The sequence below is a fragment of the Microcaecilia unicolor genome, chromosome 2 (assembly GCF_901765095.1).
Source record: "Microcaecilia unicolor chromosome 2, aMicUni1.1, whole genome shotgun sequence".
NCBI classification, from domain to species: domain Eukaryota; kingdom Metazoa; phylum Chordata; class Amphibia; order Gymnophiona; family Siphonopidae; genus Microcaecilia; species Microcaecilia unicolor.
Genome location: NC_044032.1, coordinates 56,009,209 through 56,030,820, shown reverse-complemented (window position 1 = coordinate 56,030,820; position 21,612 = coordinate 56,009,209). Strand labels below are relative to the sequence as shown.

At 39.6% G+C, this 21,612-nt stretch overlaps 1 protein-coding gene across 1 annotated transcript in view; it reads right to left on the bottom strand.

Moving 5' to 3' along the window:
* The window catches only part of DCC (DCC netrin 1 receptor), a 1,295,383-nt gene that overhangs the window by 10,363 nt on the left and 1,263,408 nt on the right, over window positions 1-21,612 (bottom strand). The window contains exon 28 of the mRNA XM_030191909.1: window positions 674-816. Coding sequence (XP_030047769.1) covers window positions 674-816 — 143 coding nt within the window. The remainder of the gene's footprint in view (window positions 1-673; window positions 817-21,612) is intronic.

Here is a 21,612-nt window from a genome sequence, read left to right as displayed (position 1 = left end):
GGATTTGAGCAGCTATATTTAACTATCTAATATAATTTAGGTGTGTAAATTCATTCAGTTTTGAAAGACTTTGATCTAGAAACTAGTACTTACTAGGCTGGCTAGATGCCTTAAAATATTATGGAGTAGACTTTCAAAGGGGTTTAAATGAGTAGGAGAGGCTCCTAACCACATAAAAAATTGATCATCAAGCTGTAACTGGATATGAAACGGCACTTATCTACACAGTGCTGCTTAATATCTCCTCCCTCCGACTGTCATGGGGTGGTCCATGGGTGGAGTCAGGGGAGAGTCATCAGTTATGCTGGTATTGGTGATATTTGGGGCCAATGCCCATGTAGCTAACAAGGCAAGTTGGACTGCTCAATAGACAGTCCTAACTTTGTTGGTTAGCTATGTGGGTGCCGACACTGAATATCAGGAGGTACCTGCATAACTTCCAAGTCCGTACATGACCTGGATATTCAATACTCATGCCCAGATACAGCCCAGCACTGGATATCTGAGTTGTTTTCAGAATGTGGGAGGTAGTAGCTTTAAAACCGCTGATCGCTGTGGGCTGAATATTGTGGGGTTTTGGTTTAGAGAATCAGGTCTTAGATAGTTGACTACTCTGTAATATCACTTCAAAGCCTATATGCATGAATTTGGACGAGGTTATAGCATTTCTTACACTGGAAGGATCATCTGTTTGCTTGTGGCCTTCCTCTGATACCTCAGGAGCTGTCGGCACTGAAACTGGAAGCAGAGGCGATCTGGCCTTTCCAGCCAATCCCAGTGAGGCTGTCTTCACTTGAGGCTTGGGTAGGTTAGATCCTGAAAAGAAAGTTGTTAAAACATTAGAGAACATCCATGTCTTGGTCTCAAGACAGAACCAATTTTAAAGAACTAATTTTCATTTACTGTAAGTTAATGCGCTTGTAAGTTAGTAAGAGGAGTTTGAATTGTATATGGAAATAGATCGGGAGCCAATGAAGTGAATTGAGGAGAGGGGTTAAGTGAGTGTAGTATAACCAAAATGTGGATATTTAGTCAAGTTTGTTCTTTTCAAGGATGCATGCAGGACTAGATTCTATAAATTGTGCTAAAAAAAAATCGGAACCAGAAAAACACATACACTTTGCGCTACTCTATAAACTTTGCCTAAAGTTAGACGTAGTTTACAGAATATGAATAGTGGCCATTTATGCCAACTAAAACATGGTGCAAATACTCATGCCTAATTTAGGCACTGATCGGGCTTATTCTATACAAGAGTGTGTAAGTTTTAGAAATGCCCATGACCTGCCCATGCCCCTCCCCTCCCATGACCATACCCGTTTGAGATCCACAAATTAGAATTTATATGCACAGTATATTCTTAGAAAGTTGTGCATGCAAATTTTAATTTGTGCCAATTTGTGCTGATAATTGCTTGTTAGTGGCCAATAATCAGTGCTGATTGGTCTGTTAATTAAATTGCACGCACAAACCAGCTATGCATGCTGTTTACTAGCAGAAATCCCTTTGAAAATGCCCCCTCCCCTGGTTAGTTCAATGAAAAATTATACTGCTTCTAGTGCTACCATTACACATTTAAGTAGCGCTACAAAGTTTATACAATTTTTTCCAGACACAGAGAAAAGAATGTCCCTGCTCAGTAGAGCCTATAATCTGAGGACAGATGAAGGGTAATGAGGAAAACATAGCTCTCGAAGTGTAATCAGAACATTACGCTAGCATCACCTATGTTTGTTACACATAATAACAGACAGGTTGTAGTGTACAGAGAGATTACTATTGAAAAGAGGAATACTTTTTCATAAAGTTGAAGACTACAGAACAGGAGTTAATATGTTTCAAACAGTAGTTTCAAAGAATACCAGTTGGAATTGCTTGAAATGTAGCAAGATAAAGTCAGACAGTTTGCCACAAACCTTTAAGAATCCAAGGAAAACATATTTCTGGGAAAACATGAAACATGTTGAGAAGTGGATAAAGAATTGTAAACAGTGCTTCCATGCCAAAGTGCTGTTTCCCTGTGAGAGAATTCATGCAGTGTTTGAAGTTTTGCGACCTCTGGAAATGCTTTGTAAAAAACACAGCTTTTATTAATAGATTAAAAGCTCCCAGAAATTTAATATAAAATGCCTGATATGGCCATGTTTTTCCAGTATAAAATGGCTGCGTCAGGGGCCGTGGGTCACCAGCTGATATAACATTCCCAAAATAGCCTATTTATGAGAGACTGATCCCAGAATCTAGCTTGCTATGATTTAACAGTTATACCAGCCAGGCTATTTTTGGAATTTTATATCAGTTGGTGACCCACTGCCCCTGACGCAACCATTTTATACTGGCAAAACATGACCATGTCAGGCATTTTATGTTAAATTTGCTTGCCACTGACTTTATTAAAGAAAGATGTTAAAGGATATGAAAATGCGCTAGTAATGAACATAGCAGTTCTAACCAAAAATCAAACTGCTGGAAATGATTGGTCGCCTGCAAGTGGAGGAATGGGCATACCAGAGGAGAAAGAGAGAAAGATACAGAAGAGAGTACTCAGAAAGTAGAGGGCACGCTCCTTACAGCAATAAAAGAAGGAGAGGGAGAGAGAAGGGCACCTCTGAGCAATGGGGGTGATGACCTGGACCCCCCTTTTACTAAGGCGAGATCATGTTTTTAGCGCGCGCTAAAATTGGGCACGCGCTAAACATTAGAGATGCCAATGCATTCCTATGGGTGTCTCTAACGTTTAGCGCCTGCCCAATTTTAGCACACACTAAAAACATGAGCGCACCTTGGTAAAATACCCCCCCCCCCCTAGTTTGTTACCACTGTAATTAATTGAGACATGTTCCATGTAACTGCCAAAGCAAGAGGAATGTAGCAGGCCAGAAAAAGATGGACAAACTTGAAATAAGTTCATATACAGATGCAGAGCTTCCAAGTACCAGCTCTGGAAACCTCAGAGCTCTCTCTTAAGATCTTTTCTCTTCTCTTTCTGTATTTATTCCCTTTGTCTTCTGATCTCTTCCCATGATTTTCAGTGCTATCTTTATGCTAAGGACGCCCAGATCTATCTCTCCACACCACAAATTCCACCGGGAATTCAAGCCCAAATCTCAGCCTGCTTGTATTGTATTGCTGTTTGGATGTTCCACTGCCATCTGAAACTGAATATGGCCCAGACTGAACTTTTTAGCTTTTCCCATTAATAGAAACATGACTCTCCATTTTGTACAGAAAAAGGACAGCCAAGGCGGGATGTTTACAATTTCCCTGATCATCTGGAAAAGGCTTGCTGAACGTGAAGCCTTTTATAAAATATGCACAAGGACATACAAGAGTATATTTGTATTTGCTGCCACACTCATCGGGACAAGCATTTTACAAAAAAATGCATGAAAAAAGAGTGGTTTTACTCAAGGTGTTATGCATGTAAGCTGTGATACTTATATAGGTAATTGCTAATTTTGCAATACGACACACCAAAGAGGAGCCAGTTAAGTAGCTAAGTCTAAACTTAGAACTTTTGGCTTTATGTTGTGGGTTTTAAGGCCAGAAAGATTATCACAATTGCCTGCCCGCTCATATCTCTAAACCTCAGTTCCAAAGAAGCTCATATTTATGACAACGTGGAAATTTTTTGAAGTGCACGTTTTCCCCTTGCAAAATGGAAAGTATACATATATTTTAAGTCGACCCATGCCATTCCCAGAACATTCCCATTTTAGATCTATGCATGCAACATATACAGATGTGTAAATGGAAACCAAATATTCTTCATGAGGATTATCAGTGGTGATGTATTATAGCAACAGAATTAAAAATAAAAAAAATAAAACATCATAGGGATCGATATTTAAAAGTGTTTAACCAGGCAGGGGAGGCTCCTGCCCAGTTAAACCCGCTGAGAAATTTGGCACTCTAAATTCAGTTGCATTTAACTGGTTACTACCACTGAACATGTCTGCTAATGGATGGGGGGGGGGGGGGGACTTAGGATGGAGTGGCAACTTAGCTGGTTAGTGGCAATATTTGGTCTGCTAATCAGTTAAGAAACCACAAAGACCTGTCCTAACTTTATACAGTAAGTTAACTGGGCACCAGTCTGAACATTGCCCGATCCCTGGTTAACTTCTGGGTTGGTGGACATACCTGGAAATTCAAAGCCAAGAGAAAAGCATGCCCTGGCATTGAATACCTAGGGTTAATTCAGCTTGCAGCTGGAAGCGGCCTACCAGCCACTTACTGCCACTGGCTGAATATCAACCACCTTAGAAAGCAGGGTGAAAGCTTTCAACAGGAGATCTGCAGAGAAACAGTTGTAAATAACCTATTTTCCATAACAATGCTGGATTTGTGATGCCATCAAACTGGACTGAACTCTGTGCTTGAAAGATTTATGCATACTCTGTAATTTTAAGCAGACTCTTGGCAGTTACCCTGACACTACTGACCCACAGAAATATCTGGGTCAAGTCAGATGAATGTAATAACCTTGACAAAGACATTTTGCTGATTCAGCAACAGACTGCTTGGAGACTCAGAAATCAGGACATATCCATGTTACAGAAATATTTCCTTGAAATTCTAAAGATTCCAAAAGAAGTTTTTCCACCGATTATTAAAGCTTATTACATTACTGGAACTAAAACAAATCTGGAGAATGCTCCAGATTTAAATCTTACTCAACTTCTTGAAGCATCACTAGAGTCTATTACTGAACGCACTACTCTCCTGGTCTCCTTTGCATTTGAGACTGATTGCAATAATATATTGCGCCTTTACTTCAAATTTAGGGAAGGCCTATTTTTTGGCTCAAAGATACAGATTTTTCCTGACGTTAGCAAACCAACACAAAAGAAAAGGCGAGAATTTTTTGGGCTTAGGCCTCGAACTCTCTCCCTGGGAGGATCATTTAAGTTGAAATTTGCATGTAGATGTCTTGTTTCTTTTGGCAATGTTCATTATGTTTTCTTTGATCCAGAAAAATTGAAGCTCCTATTAATAAGTAAAGAAAGCAGGGATCTTCAAGCCTTGGAGGCACCAGTAGGGAGCTGAAACCGCAGGCAAACTTGTGATTCTGTCCTCCTTATGTTTATTGTAAGAGGTTTTTTTTAACTCTTTTGGTTTCCTTTGACTATTACCTTGTATCTTGATCATTTATAGTGGACTAAGTAAGAAAGATAATTTCTGAAAATCCATGGTAATGTAATGGATGGTTCTTTATTTCTTTGGAAGTATTTCCTGTTTTCTATACATTTATTTTTGTGAATGTATTATTTTGAAATTTAATAAATAAATAAAAAAGAAATCAGGACATATCCAAGTGATATCATATTCTTGTAGTTATCATACCTCTAGAAATCAGGCACAAACCAATGACATATCAAGATGCTATTATGATTTTCTGGTCACTTTTGATAAGACTGAGGATAAAAGATGTAACTGGAAGGCACGGATCAGCACGTCATAAAAAACAAGATGATCAACAAAGAAGATTCCTGCTTGCATTGCTAGCTATTTGCACAAAGTGACAATCCAACTTCATCAGACCAAGGTCATATGCTCTTGTTTATTCTAAAGTCTGTGATCATTTTGGGGCCCTTTTATTAAGCTGCACTAAAAAGTGGCCTGCGGTATCAGTAGTTCGGGGCTTTCCTGCATGCTAAGGCCATTTTTAGCACGGCTGTAAAATTGTCTCATTTCCTATTTCCCCCCATTAATAGCTACAGGCTAATTTATCAATTAGCGCATAACCAGAACTAAAAGCACGTGGGTAGCATATGCCCTGCGGTAGTGGATTTTAACCTGTGGTAATTACGCATTAATAAAAGGGCTCCTTTGGGTTTTAGGCAACTACCTTTATAGCAGGGAGTGTGTGTTAGGTCATCTGACATTCATATATGTATCATTCCACATATTTGTATTAGGAACTTTTTATTCTAATCTCTTCTTCTGCATACACTTTGTTTTATATTTTGCTTTTAAAAATGCATCCTTTATGTTTTATTATTATTGTATGGTCCTTGTAGCTTATCTGTGAATAATAAGAGGGATTGAACTCTAGGTGAGCTATCATAAGACATGTTTGTTTCCAGAATTTGAAAGCCATTGTTTACACATCTTTGCCCTACCACTGACTTCTCATGGTGATTACTGGTACCTTCATACCAGGATGATAATCTTTTATTCCACTACCATCCAGGCAGCATCATGAAATTACACACAATTTTGTATTTCACATCTTAACTCCAGTACTTTTGAACTCAGTTCCAAAATAACTTTGGACAGAGGTTTCTCAAAGTTTATATTTATTTATTAATGTATTTATACCCCACATTATCCCCACAAACATGCAGGCTCAATGTGGCTTACATAAACCGGAGAGAGAGAGAGAGAGAGAACTCCGGGTGATATCAGATACAAATGAGAATAGTATTATTTATGTATTTATTGCATTTGTATCCCGCGCTTTCCCGCTCATCGCAGGCTCAATGTGGCTTACATAGTAAAAAGAGAATACAATCTGTAGTATCAGAATCAAAGGAGGTATTTGATAGGACAAATGAACAAGGAATAAATGGGATAGAAGAGGTATGAAAGAAAGGATAGGGATAGATAAGGAGGTGGAGATATTTTCTGAGTCATTGTTTTTAATGATTAGTTGAGTAGAAGGGCAAGAAAGAAAGGCTACTTTACATATAACAGTACATAAGAATAGGACTAAACAGGATCCACGTATGCCAGCTGGCAGAGGCTATAGTCCTACATTGTTCCCAGAGAAAATGCTTTGGTAAACAGAAGCGTTTTAGTACCTTGCGAAAGGTAAGGTAGTCTCTCGGACTGGTTATGTCTCTTAAGACCTCCTACTTTTCAATTTCCCTACTTTTGGGGATGAGTTTTTCTGTGGTCATTAGATGGGGGGGGGGGGAGGGATGTCTGCTGATGTTTTTTTCGGGGGGGTTTTCTCTTTCCTGCCCACTTCAATTATGTTCTGCAGGCCAGGTGCCAATATTCAGCAGCACTTAACCAGGCAGTGCTGCTGAATATTGGCTCTAACTGACTATTTTTGCAGTGAAATGGAAAGGGGCATTCTGAAGGCAGAATCAGGAAGTAGCTGACAGCTGTGCAGATGCTGGCAATATTCGGTTCCAGTGCTTGCATAGCTAAGCAACCAAATAGGACCACATAAAACGCAGTCCTAATCTTGGTCACTTAGCAATGTGGGTGTTGCCACTGAATATTGGCCAGGACCTGCATAGCTTCTGGGTAGCAGCCAGTGTTCTTTGATGTGCTCCCCTCCCCTGCCAATTTTGACATCCTCTCACCAATTCAGAGCCTCTTTCCAAACCCTCCCCCAAAGGAAGGACCGATCAAGATCAGCGTCCCCCCCCCCTCTGAAAATGACCTCTCGGTGATCAATCCTTCTTGAGTCAGGCCCCCCTTTGGGGCCAACATTCCTGGTGGTTCAGTAGGGATCTTCTAGACAGGTGTTATGCCCACTTGCTCCTTCCTTAGCAGCCTACCTGTCTTAAAATAGCTGCTGTGAGCTCTAGCTGTACCACTAGAGGTCAGCCTTCCATACAAGCAAACAATGTTAGGAATTATTAGGAAAGGAAAAAAGAATAAAACAAAGAATAACATAATGTCTTCCTATACTGCTTATCCAAACATATGGTGTAGATGACCTGTATATAGTGGAAGTTTTCTCAACCTTATTTTAAACTTTTGTAACATTAATATTGGCCAATTCTGCCCAAATCAACTTCAGGAGGTAAGAACATGGCTAAGGAAAAAGAGTGAGAACACCTGCCATCCTGCTGAGCTATATTTTTACATCTCTCCCCCCATACAGAGATGGTTTAAGTCTTTTAAGGAAGGTAGTGGAAAAACACTATTGTGTCACACTACATGTGCATTTTCAAATTCTTTCAAACATGCTCATTTCTAAAATGGCTGTTCTTGCTTCTACAGGCTACATGTGTATTTCTAAGGTCCCTTACATGTATTTTATAAAAGACTTTGGGGGGAAATTATCAAGCTGTGTTAGAGACTTAAGTTTGGTTATTTGCTCCTTAACATAACTTAAAAGGCTCTAATATAGCTCATCTTGCCCTACCGCAGTGATACTTAAGTCACTGCGGGTTTCATAGTAAATCAGATGCAAAACATGCAAATGCATGTAAAACAGCTCATTACTATGTAAAAGCTAGAGTGTGATGTGCGGTGTGCATGGGGTACACTCATAAGTCATATTATGGGCATAAAATGCTGGTAAAATAATAGGAATCAAAAGTTGGAGTTATTTTATTGTGCTGGAAGCATCGTGCTTCAAAGCTTTTCCCTATGGTCCCAGACTGGAGCTTATAGGACCCAGTTCCATTCGTGATGTCATTCACCCCCTCGATCAAGCCCCCCCCCCCCCCGATCACCCCCCCCACCACTCAGTAGGCCTACCTGTCCTGTAGCTGGTGGTCCAATGATATTCAGGCAGGAAACGACCCTCCTAGTAGTAGTAGCCTGAGACTACCACTAGGGGCACCATCTTGGAGCTAGCAACAGCAGGGCAGGAGTGACTGGGGATCACTCCTGCCCAAAAGCCACTGGATCACCAAGTTCAGGCCCACTGAGATGGTATAATTAAACATGACCCTTTTAGTAGTATTATGAGACTATCACTAGGACACCATTTTGGAGACAGTGCCAGCAGGGCAGGAGTAACTGGGGATCATTCCTGCCTGAAGACTACCAACCACAATGTGCAGGGATGGTAGGCCTACTAAGATGATAGGGGGCCCTTGGGTGGCATAGGGGCTGTTTACAGATCAAAAGGGTAGGGGAATATGATTTGGGGAGCTTCTGAAAGCATGACCCATGGTAAGTATAGCATATTAATGAGCAGAGAATCTATCTCTTTCTTTGGATGGTTCCACTTATTTTTCTTTCTTTGGATATCTGAAAACTCATGTGCTACAGCAACTTTAGATTATTCTTATATTGAGGCAACATAAATTGTCTCACTTCAGCAAACAAAAAAGTCTAGTTGTCTTTGGGACCAATCTAGCTATTAGAACCTTTTTTTATTTCTTCCATAACTGGTGAGGTTTGAACAAATATGGCACCTGCTCATGTCAATAGCAATGTTTTTCTTTACAAAATTTCTTGTTTTTTTTCTTTTCATTTCAATTAAAGGTACCATATTCTTTCTTCCCCTACATTTGAACTGAAATGGAATAAATTAAATATGTCATGTATTTGGAAAGGATTCAAGAAGGCAGGTGGCACCTCACGGAAACTCCAAGGCATTCAGAGATAATGATATGCTGCTGTCTAATCCTGCTATTAAGTGTTAGCAGAAAAATCTCCAGCGACTTCTAAGTGTGAATATTTCTTCCTTGAAGAAAATTTATTTCCCAGTTATGTTTCTTCAATTATTCAGCATTCAACAATTTAAGAAGCAGCACTATTTAGTACTAAATATAAAAGGTGAATGGGACACTTATTTTTTTTCAGTTCACTAAAGCATTCAAGTTTTAGCTACAAGAGAATGATTTATTGATAAGTTAATCAGAAAACTAGGAAAGTGGCAAAAGGACAAACTTCCTTTCTGTCATCTATAGCATTTTCTTAGAACTCGGCAGTTTCTTAAAAAAAAGTGTTCTATGAAAGTTTGAAGCAGATTCTCCTTCTTCAAAACACTGCTTAAAATAGGTAGATGATAAATGAAAGGAAGGCTAGTTTAAACAGAAGAAAGTGAACTCCAAAGGTCACAGAGAGGGAGGAGTATATATGTGTGTCTTAAAAAGGAAAAACACTTTGAAATGCACATTGGAGGGAATTCTACAAATGGTGCTCAAAAATGGACGCCGGAAAAGATCAGCACTAAGCGTTATTCTATAAAGGGGACGTGTCTTTTATTATATAACAGTTAGCGCCAATTCCCGCACTTAGCTCTGGCTGCTAAACCTATGTCTGCTGAAACCTGGTTTAAATCCCGGCACAAAGTTGGGCATGGAGACCCATTATGCTATAACATTAATCACAATTTTTTAAACATCCCTAAACAGCCCATGCCCCTGCCCCTTTTGGGTTGTACATTATCCCCCTAATTCTATAAAAGTCAACAAAAATTGTGCATGCAAATTTGAACACACGCCCAATTTGTGCGAGCAATTTAATTGAATAACGAGTCAATTAGTGCCAAAAATTGGCTTTTTAACAAGCAATTTTTGGTGCTAATTGAAATCAATTAATATGTATGTGTGTATATTTAGACGTGTGATCTGTGCCTAAATTTTACTCATATCCTAGAAAAGGGGGCATGGAAATGGGAGGATCATAGGCATTTCATGGTGGAACATGGGCATAGATTTGAGTTACAAATGCAATTATTAGAATAAGGGGGTTCCGTGTGTACATTTAGGTAGAGGCATTTGCACCACGTTTTTATTTGTGTAAATGGAGGTGCCTAAATTTATATGCCAACCTTGCACATAAATGCTGTTCTATAAACTGTGCCTAACTTTATGTGTGGCTTATAGAATAGCGCTTAAGCAGGGTTTTTTGCACTGATTTTTAGGTGCAATTTATAGAATTCACCCCATGGGATTTGGGCACCGAGTATTATAGAACAGCACACACCCAGATGTGCATGCAAATCCTAACTGGTGCCAATTAACATCAATAATTAAAAAGTCTCCATATCCGATAGGCTAAGTTCTGTTATGATAGACTGTAAAACTAGTACGGATCTCGATTTGGAGTTAGTGTTATTGTTCCTATCATGAACTGGGTCTCATTGTTAATAACTGATGAGCAGGGTCAGCATCATTATCATTCTCTTTTCTGATGCCATTTTCACTGGGGTTGGGAGAATTGGTTTATGTCGTTTATGTCTCTTGGTTCCAGTAGACGCTGCAAATGCTGCTTCCATCTTTGACATTTTTCCAGATGCCATCGAAAAATCAGGTTTATAAGATAGTAAGTAGAAAGAAAATAGATATCACCTGCTCTGAATTACTAAAAATGATTAGAAATATTGTAGGCCCGACAGGAGTTCCTGCTGTCTGCATCTGTTCACATGCCTGGCTCAGCAGTGTACCCGATGCCAAGCTATCCTGGCTTTGAATCCAATGAATGAATCAAGGAGAGATTCCCTATGAAGAAGCCAAAACAACTGAAGAAGTAGGGATGGGACGTAGGTCAACCAAACAGACAGAACTCCAGAGGTTGATTATATTAACAGCATTTATTGAGAAAACAGATATCTTCCCTACTTCTTTGGTTCTTTCGAGTACGAGACACAAAAGTTATGTTTTTCTTTACAAATATATAGATAGATAGATAGATAGATAGATAGATAGATAGATAGATAGATAGATAGATAGATAGATAGATAGAAAGAGATAAGAACATAAGAGTAGCCATTCTGGGACGGACCAGAGATATAGATACACTAATGAAGTGGAAATACAATTTTTTCACCATGCTGATGCAGCTGAAGTTTAGTTATTGCAGAATATTATTTTATCTAGATATGTGGATCCCAATTTTATAGATGGGAATTGAGATTTCCAGATTGGGATATAAACAAATCCCCATTTATTTTATAACGGCTCTGCCAATAGTAGAGCCTCTTGTAAAATATGGGTAAAGACATACAGGACTGTATATCCATGTCTCTCACATGCAACAGGAGCAGAAATTTTAGAAAGCTATACATGGTAGGTGCAGGAATACTTCTTACCATGACATTTTCAATAATATGTGCATTTTAGATCTTTCTTCCCAAATCCAAACACCATGCATTTTATAACCAGTTTATTTAATCTGTTTTATGTGTCCTTTCTATGGTGTACAGGAGTAACCTGAGGAAATACTTCTTAATGCAAAGAGTGGTGAATTCATAGAACGTCCTCTCAGTGGAGGTGGTAGAGACAAAGATAATATCTGAATTCAAGCAAGTTTGGGACAGATACATAGGGAGGGAAGGGAGAGGAAGGGATGGCATGGCATATTACATGGATGGGCAGACTGGATAGGCCATATGGTCTTTATCAGCTTTAATTTTTCAGTTTCTATGTTTCTATGACATATGAACTAGGTTAAAGATAACAGCTGTATAGAAAACTCCAGTAGTATACCGTAGTATGTTTATGTTCTATTGTGTTTAATCAATTTTGATATTATTGTCATTTGCATTGTAACAATAATTCATTTATGTTATGCTAATTTTATCACTTCTACTTTTGAGATGATATCTCTTATATATCTTTCAATTGTGTATGTGGTACTTCATTTTGAGCACCATAGTGCTGAGGCTGATAATAAGAATTAAAATAAAGAAATAAAGGGCCCTTTTACTAAGCCGCATAAGCATCTACGTGCACCAAAATGGAGTTAACACACGGCTACTGTGCGGCTCTTGCGGTAATTTCATTTTTACTGCGCATCCGCTACGCGTGGCTGAAAAAATACTTTTATTTTCTTCTGCACGTATCGGACACGTGCCAAGTGGCAATTGGCACACGTAGGTCATTACCACCTGATTACCACTTGAGACTTTACCAGTAGGTCAGTGGCTGGTGGTAAGGTCTCAGACCCAAAATGGATGCGCGGCAATTTTCATTTTGCCGCACATCCATTTTTGAGAAAAATAAAAAAGGCCTTTTTTACAGGTGTGCTGAAAAATGATTCTGCGTGTGCCTAAAACCCGCGTCTACACTACCGCAGGCCATTTTTCAGCGCACCTTAGTAAAAGGACCCGTAAAGTTCCAGTTTATGCTGAGTAAGAAAATTGAGGTTGCCTGTAAGAGAAGGCATGACAGGTCAGCCAGTTTAGCCCTACTGGTCGAACTGTGATACTAGTAATGTAAAGGCTGAAGATTCAGTCCCTATGGAGGTCACTGATGTTAAATGGTGGTGAACTCAAAGACCAGCCTCCTAATGATTTTTGAGATTAAAATTGCAAAATAAAATAAAAACAAATCAAGAAAATGTGTGATAGGTAAAGAAATGAATGTAAACCAGAGATCAAGTAGCATCTGCCATAATTTATTTATTTTATTTTATTGCATTTGTATCCCACATTCCCCCACCTATTTGCAGTCTCAATGTGGCTTACATAGATTTGTTAACATTGTCATTTCAGGATATCAGATACAGTTAGTAATGTGTAACGATCAAGGAAGGGAAGAGAGAAGAAGGAAGCGAGTGATTAGGGTAGTTATAGAGGTGGGCGTTCATAATTGAGTGGGTTGGTGAGGTGACTTAGTGAGTATATAGGTTCTCAATTGTAGGCCTGGTTGAAGAAGAATGTTTTCAAAGATTTTCAAAAGATAGTTATTTCGTTGATCGCTTTCAAGTCTGTAGGTAGTGCATTCCATAGCTGTGTGCTCATGTAAGAGAAGGTAGTGGCATGCATCAGCTTGTATTTAAGTCCTTTGCAGCTGGGGTAGTGCAGATTGAGAAATTTCCGGGATGATCTTGTGGCGTTTCTGGGAGGTAGGTCCACGAGGTTTAGCATGTAGATTGGGGCGTCTGCATGAATGATTTTATGTACAATCATGCAGATCTTGAATGCAATGCGTTCCTTAAGTGGGAGCCAGTGAAGTTTCTCTCTTAGGGGTTTTGCGCTTTCATATTTAGTTTTTCCAAATATGAGTCTGGCGGCTGTATTCTGGGCAGTTTGGAGTTTTTTGATTGTCTGTTCTTTGCACCCGGCGTACAGTGCATTGCAGTAGTCCAGATGGCTTATTACCATTGACTGTACCAGGGTACGGAAGATGTGTCTCGGGAAGAAAGGTTTTACTCTTTTAAGTTTCCACATGGTGTAGAACATCTTTTTCGTCGTGTTTTTCACGTGGGTATCAAGAGTGAGGTTTCGATCAATGGTAACTCCAAGAATTTTCAAGTTTTGTGAGACTGGAAGGGTACAATATGGTGTGATTATGGTGGTGAAGTTTTTTGTGTTATGTTGCGAGGTGAGTACAAGACATTGTGTTTTTTCTGCATTAAGTTTTAGTTGGAATGCATCTGTCCAAGTGTGCATTATTTGGAGGCTTTGGTTGATCTCGTTGGTGATTTCATTTAGATCATGTATGAATGGGATGTAGATTATGACATCATCTGCATAGATGTAGGGGTTGAGGTTTTGATTGGCTAGTAGTTTGGCTAGAGGTATCATCATTAGGTTGAATAATGTTGGTGAGAGAGGGGATCCCTGGGGGACTCCACACTCAGGTATCCATGGGGGTGATCTGTCCGTGTTCGTTGTTACTTGGTATGATCTTGTGGTCAGGAATCTTTTGAACCATTTGAGAACTGTGCCTCCTACTCCGAAGTATTCTAGTATGTGTTTTAGTATATCATGGTTAACCATGTCAAAGGCGCTGGACATGTCGAATTGCAGGAGGAGGATGTTGTTACCATTCGCAATTGCCTGTTTGAATGAGTTCATTGCGGACACTAGTACAGTTTTGGTGCTGTGATTTGTCCGAAATCCTGATTGGGACTTGTGTAGAATTGAGTGTTTACTTAGGTATTCAGTAAGTTGTTTCGTCACTATGCCTTCCATGAGTTTGGTCATGAGTGGAATAGATGCTACTGGTCGATAGTTGGTTAGGTCCATTGTGCTTTTTTTAGCATCTTTCGGTAACGGAGTGAGTAGGATGTTTCCTTTCTCCGTGGGAAAGAGTCCATTTTGCAGCCTGTAATTTATGTGGTTCGTGAGGTCTGTATTGAATTGTTTGGGTGCGGATCTTATTAGACTGTTAGGGCAGATGTCTAATTTGCATTCCGATTTGGCGTATTTTCCGAGCCAATATGAGATTTCTTTTGATGAGAGCATGTCAAAGTCGATCCAAGATTGATCTGCTGGGCATTCTCCGGGTGTTGGGTCTAGACATTCAAGGATATTTGTGTAATCCGTTGTGTTAGTGGGTATCATGAGTCGGAGCTTTATGATTTTTTCGATGAAGTAGTTTGCAAGGTTGGTTGCTGATGGGGTATCCGAGTTGTTGGAGATGACCTTGGTAGTATTTAGAAGATTGTTTACGAGTGAGAAGAGTTTGTGTGTATCCTTGTAGTTTGGTCCTATATTGGTTTTGTAATAGGTCCTTTCAGTTTGTCTGATAATGTATTTGTATTTTCTTTGTAGTTGTTTCCAGTCTTTGTGTATGTTTTCGTCTTTATTCTTGCTCCATGCTCTTTCTAATCTTCTGACTTGTGTTTTTAGTTCTTTCAATTCCTCGTTAAACCATGGTATTGAGTTTTTTCTATGTGAGGTTCTGGTTTGAAGTGGTGCTATATTGTCTAGTGTTGTTCTGCATCTGTTATCCCAATCTTGGAGAAACTGGGGTGAGTCTGTAGGTATTGTCCATTCATCAGCGTAGAATTGTTGCCAGAATATTAGTGGGTCTATTTTGCCTCTCGTAGTATCTGTTTGTTGTGTTTGTTTTTGTTGTGTCTTTTTTGTTCTCCAGTGGAGGGAAAGGTTTGCACTGTAGTGGTCGGACCATGGCCTGGGTGTCCATTTTGTGTCTATTAGTATGATATTTGGTTCTGGTGAGAATTTGTGGGTGATGATGTCTAGTGTATGTCCTTTGTTATGTAATGAAGCAGGAGAGTAGAATGGTGGGCCTAGCAGTTTTTATATGTTTTTATATTCTTTTTAATAGCTTTTTCAGTAGTATCACAAGTTAAACAACTTTTTTCTTTTTTTCAAGAAACTAAGTTATAAAACTTTCTGTGACCTTGAGTTAGGATTTATGACATAAACTGCTGCATTTCAGATAGATAGGGTAATTCTGGTGTGATTTTATCAGGTTTTTAATAGTTTGTACTTAGGGTACTAGAAACAAACTTCATATACAGAATTTCTTTTTTTATGAGAGTTTTCTTTTCCCATTTACAGGCAGCTTTATATTTGAAGCGGGCATTCATCCTGAACCTTTGCAAGATAATTTCATCAATACTTTGATACAAAAAATTAAGTATTCATTGAAAATCAGCACAAAGTTTTATTTTAGTTCTGGTTTTTGGTGAGCTCCTACAAGATAGTTGATATCTCAGAAATTAATTGATTTCAGCCTGGGAGCTGGAGATTTTGTTGCCAAAGAAAGTTTAAGATTTGCTAATGTATTCATGTCTGTCTTCTTTCTTCTGAGAGGTTTTCAAGGTGAAAAAAATATGTGAAAAGCAAATCACATTAGTTTTCCTTTAAAGCTTTTAATTTATGTTTTTTTAAGGGTGGAAGTAACAGGGAGATCTCAAGTTTATCAGTTCTCTGCCCCAATGCTAACATTTTCTTAAAGTGTTTGTGACAAACTACACCCTTTATAAAATTACCATACCCCTTAACATTCAGCCTTTTTAAAATGAATATCCATTAGCGTCTCTTGCAAAAAAAGCAGAGTTGTCACCATGCTGATATAACTTCTGCATCTGGCATGAATTCTGATCAAAACAAAAACATGAATAGTAAATATTGTACAAGTTACAAGATGTTCAAAAAGCATGAAAGTATGTTTATATTCTTGGCAAGTCCTTGGACCTTGCATATATTTTCATATTTGTCAATGACTGGTATTTTCAACAATATCATGCTTGATACACATTTACTTCAATCCTCTCTGTGAGTCTGATGTGTTTAATTCTTGCTTTAAATAGGGATATTAGTGTAATTTGTCCCCTAACACTCTTCCTAACATCATTTGTATTACAATAGAATGTACAGTACAAAATTATTATGAACCAACTCAAATGATCAATGCCACAAAAAAGCCTCCCAAGGAGAACCTCATCTTCTGCTACTTTGCTCAGCTTAGAATCACTACATTAATGCCAAATGTAAATAAACTGACCTGCTGCTATCCTTCTATACACATCACATTTTAAAACCAATGCTTTCGTAGACTGGTGGTCTAATACAATTGGGTCAGTATTCAGCTGTGGCCATCAGCAATGCTGCAAATACATGTGGAGTTGTATTTTCAAAGCACTTAGACTTACAAGGTTCCTTAGTAACCTATGGAACTTTGTAAGATTAAGTGCTTTGAAAATGAACCCTATTGACTACTGCTGTCAGCAACTATGGGCCAAATAAGCAAACCCAATTATCCAGATAATGGCAACTATTAGCCAGATAAATGACTTAACGGCCCTTTTACAAAGACGCGTAAGGGCCTATACGCATCCAGCGCATGCCAAATTGGCATTACTGCCCAGCTATCGCATGCTCCAGGTGGTAATTCTGAATTTGGCGCATGCCAAAAACACGCCCTAGAAAATATTTTCTATTTTTTACCGTGGGGCGTTTACCCAGAGGTAAGCGGCAGTGGGTGTGCGCTGCATACTTACCACCCGGGTAGTGTGTGAGACCTTACCGCTAAGTCAATGGGTAGCGGTAAGGTCTCAGGCTGAAAATGTATGCATACTGGTTTTCATTTTGCCGCACATTCAATTTCCGGCCCCTTAAAAAAGGCCCTTTTTCCAGAACGCCATAAAAAATAGCCCAGTGCATGCCCAAAAGACGCTCTTACACTGCTGCAGGCCACTTTTTGCCACGGCTTAGTAAAAGGGGCCCCATTAGCCATTTCTATCCATGGACATTCAGGGGGGGTCCTTCTTTGCAGCCTGCCTTGATACTATCCCCTAATTTCATACAGATTGGAGTGGAGTGGACTAGTGGTTAGAGCACTGGTCTTGACATCCAGAAATAGCCAGTTTAAATCCCACTGCTGTTCCTTTTGATCTTGGGCAAGTCACCTAACTCTCCATTGCCTCAGGTACAAAACTGTGAGCCCTCCAATGATAGGGAAATACCTAGTGTACCTGAATGTAACTCATACTGGAAAGATGTGAACAAAATCTAAATAAATAAATAAAGTTAGGTACCAATCTTGTGCTTAACATCTGTGCTAAAATGACAGTTATATGCCAAAACAGTGGTGAAATGGCAGGTACATGTGGAGGGGAATTGTTCAAAGAACATCCATGTCAAAATTGGTATGTCCTGCTTATAACTTCCAAAAGAAAAGTCCATCTCACAGCCATTTTTGAACAGGAAAAATGTTGTGATTTCCTGTTTGAAAACACATAAGTAAGATGTTCTTGCACTGAAAATGTCCAAAATGAACAGCTATTTTTGAAATTAAATGTTCAAAATATGCACACCAAATACCAGGACAATAATGTCTATCTGGCATCATTTGTTCAAAAATGGCCACACAGGTGTCCCTTCAGAGCAGAGAGGTAGTCTACTGGTCATTGTAGTGGACTTTAAACAATAGGAACCATGTATAAATCTCACAGATAAAAAACCTGTTTTACCTAAAGATATGACACTGCAATAGCCATCATGCTTGCAGGTATCTTACATATTCAGATATAGTAGATATTTCTATGTTCCAGGAGGACTCATATATTTGTACAGAAATAAAAGAGTTAAAGTGGGAGTTACACCGTTGTTCAAAGTCCACTGCATTGATCACTAGGCCACTTCTTACATGTGTTTGCCTCTTTATTAGAAATGGCCATAATTGAAGCTGTCATAGATCCTGGTAGTCACAGTCACTTTCACTTCTTAGGGCGGTGGGAGGGAGTCAATAACAACTGGGAAATTAAGAAGAGGTTATGCCTTCATCTCTCCAGCAGTCCGCTGCTCAAATAGGGCACATTTTTGTAACCCAGGACGTGATTGAAGCAGGTCGAGATCAAAATGAACTTATTTTTTGCCTTGGATGTTTCTTCTTGTTCCATTATCACTGAAATATGTACTAATTTTGGACCCGCCCTAGTCTCATCTAACACACCGCCAACATGCCCCCTTTACTATTTGGAGAAACTGCCTTTCAACACCATGATTTGGACGTTTTCGTTAGATGGACTTTTTTTGGGCCATTTTGAGATGGCCATCTGCTTTGAAAATGAGCGCCTTAAAAACTATTCTGTAACTTGGTGCCTAAGTGATCCAGTGCATATTTGGAAAGGGGGTGTTCACATGGGAGGGGCATGAGCAAGTCATGGAGCTTTATGATCATTCTAGCATGCACTTTATGGAATAATGTCAGTTCTGCAGACGTGGTGCCACATTTAGTCGCAAAAATTTATGGTTGAGCAGGCATAAGTGTTTATGTCTAAATTTAGGTGTGTCACTGCCAGCTTCATAAAGGGGATGGAACTCCTTTCATATGAGGAAAGGCTAAAGAGATTAGGGCTCTTCAGCTTGGATAAGAGACAGCTGAGGCAAGATATGATTGAGGTCTACAAAATCCTAAGTGGTGTAGAACAAGTAGAAGTGAATCAATTTTTTACTCTTTCAAAAACTATAAAGACTAGGGGACACTCAATGAAGTTAGATGGAAACACTTTAAAAACAAATAGGAGGAAATATTTTTTCACTCAACGAATAGTTATACAGTACTCTGGAACTCGTTGCCAGAGGATGTAATAAAAGTTAGCATATCTGAGTTTTAAAAAGGTTTGGACAAGTTCCTGGAGGAAAAGCATGCTCTGGGATTGGTAGCATGGAATGCTGCTACTATTTGAGTTTCTGCCAGGCACTTGTGACCTAGATTGGCCACTGTTGGAAACAGGATACTGGACTAAATGGACCATTGGTCTGACCTAGTATGGCTATTCATATGTTCTTTTGCTTGGTTTCTACAATGGATTTGATGCAGAAATTTTGTGTTACAGAACACTATCTTAGTGTTCAGATTTTTGGTGCCTTTAGTATTGTAGGGGTATTTTCTTTGCTGGTCTGGGTCTCACCTTTGCTGGTCTGGGGCCTATACAAGCCTGAACCATTCTTGTATAACCAATATGGATTCTACAGCCTGTGCCCTGAATACATCTGTAACCATCAAAAACCAGTTTTTCTACAAAGGGAGATTACTGCTTGCCATGCCATGATGACTTCATCCAAGGACACTTGTTTGCTGCAAACTAGCCCCCAGTTATGTCCTGGGAAGAGCGGAGGATCGTATTTCACAGAGACAGATGGCTCCAGGAGTATGAGACCCAACAGGGAGGTTTGCTGCCATCTGAACAGTTTATTTGCTAATAACAAGACCTCTTTTCATGACCATGAGTTGACCATGAATTCTGCTAGACAGAATTACACCGTTTCTGATTGGTCCATAGGTATCATCTGACCCAGAAAGATGCCAATGTTGGACTGAAGAGGAAGAAGAGAAAGGAGAAGACCAGAAGACTTGCTGGTGGATAGATGGCTCTGAGAGGAGTGAGAAACTGATTTTCTAAACACACCAGTGAACTGCATACTTTGTAACAAACTTACAAGATCAGCTAAGCTACAATACTAGGCCTCAGCTGAAAGACTGTGTTATTAGTATCAGAATACAGACCTTGGATTTTATTCCTAGAGTGAGAGACTCGCTGGGGTTTCAGCTTGAGTCTCAGAGGAGGAATCTGATTCTTTACCATTGGAAGTCTGCAATAAGGGCTTCAGGGTAAGAGATAAGCAAGATATACTACCCATGGACAGGGAATAGTTAGTCCATGGTTTTATCTGTGACAGACTGTTTTTCCAGGATTGGTGGTCAGTGAACTATTAGTTGCTAAGTGTGTATTTTGCATAAGACATATTACTGGTGTGATTAGTTGTATTATCTCTTGTCCATATAGTTTATTTGGCTAATCATATATCTTTGTATATATAGATCTTGGTGATCATCTATTTTTGGTAGAACACTCTTATTTTTGTACTTTGCTTTGCATTTGCTACATATTTTAAAATTTTCTAATAAATCATAATTTATTCAGTCTGTGGCATTGTTCCTTTCATTGGTACAGCTAGCTAGGCAGAGCCTAAGGGCCAATTAGGTACTGTCATATTTCAGAGGAAATGAGTCGAGAATAATTGTTTTTTTTGTTTGTGATTATCTAGCTTATTTGCGAAAGGGAAGGACGCCAAACTTCTGACACAAATCTGGAGATGGGTGTCCTTCTCCTGAGGTCGCCCGAATCGGCATAATCGAAAGCCGATTTTTTGCATCCTCAACTGCTTTCCATCGCGGGGATGACCTAAGTTCACGGGGGCTTGTCGGCAGTGTACCGAAGGCGGGACGGGGGCGTGGTTAAGAGATGGGCGTCCTCGGATGATAATGGAAAAAAGAAGGGCGTCCCTGACGAGCATTTGGTCAACTTTACTTGGTCCCTTTTTTTTCACGACCAAGCATCAAAAAGGTGTCCGAACTCACCAGATGACCACCGGAGGGAATTGGGGATGACCTCCCCTTACTCCTCTAGTGGTCACCAACCCCCTCCCACTCTAAAAAAAATTTTAAAACATTTTTTCCAGCCTTTATGCCAGCCTCAAATGCCAGACGCAGCTCCATCACAGCAGTATGCAGGTCCCTAGAGCAGTTTTTAGTGGGTTCAGTGCACTTCAGGCAGGTGGACCCAGGCCCATCCTCCCCACCTCTCACACTTGTGGTGGTAAATGTGAGCCATCCAGAACCCACCCAAAACCCACTGTACCCACATGTATGTGCCCCCTTCATCCCTAATGGCTATGGCAGTAGTGTACAGTTGTGGGGAGTGGGTTTTAGAGGGGTAGGGGGGCTCAGCACCCAAGGTAAGGGAGCTATGCACCTG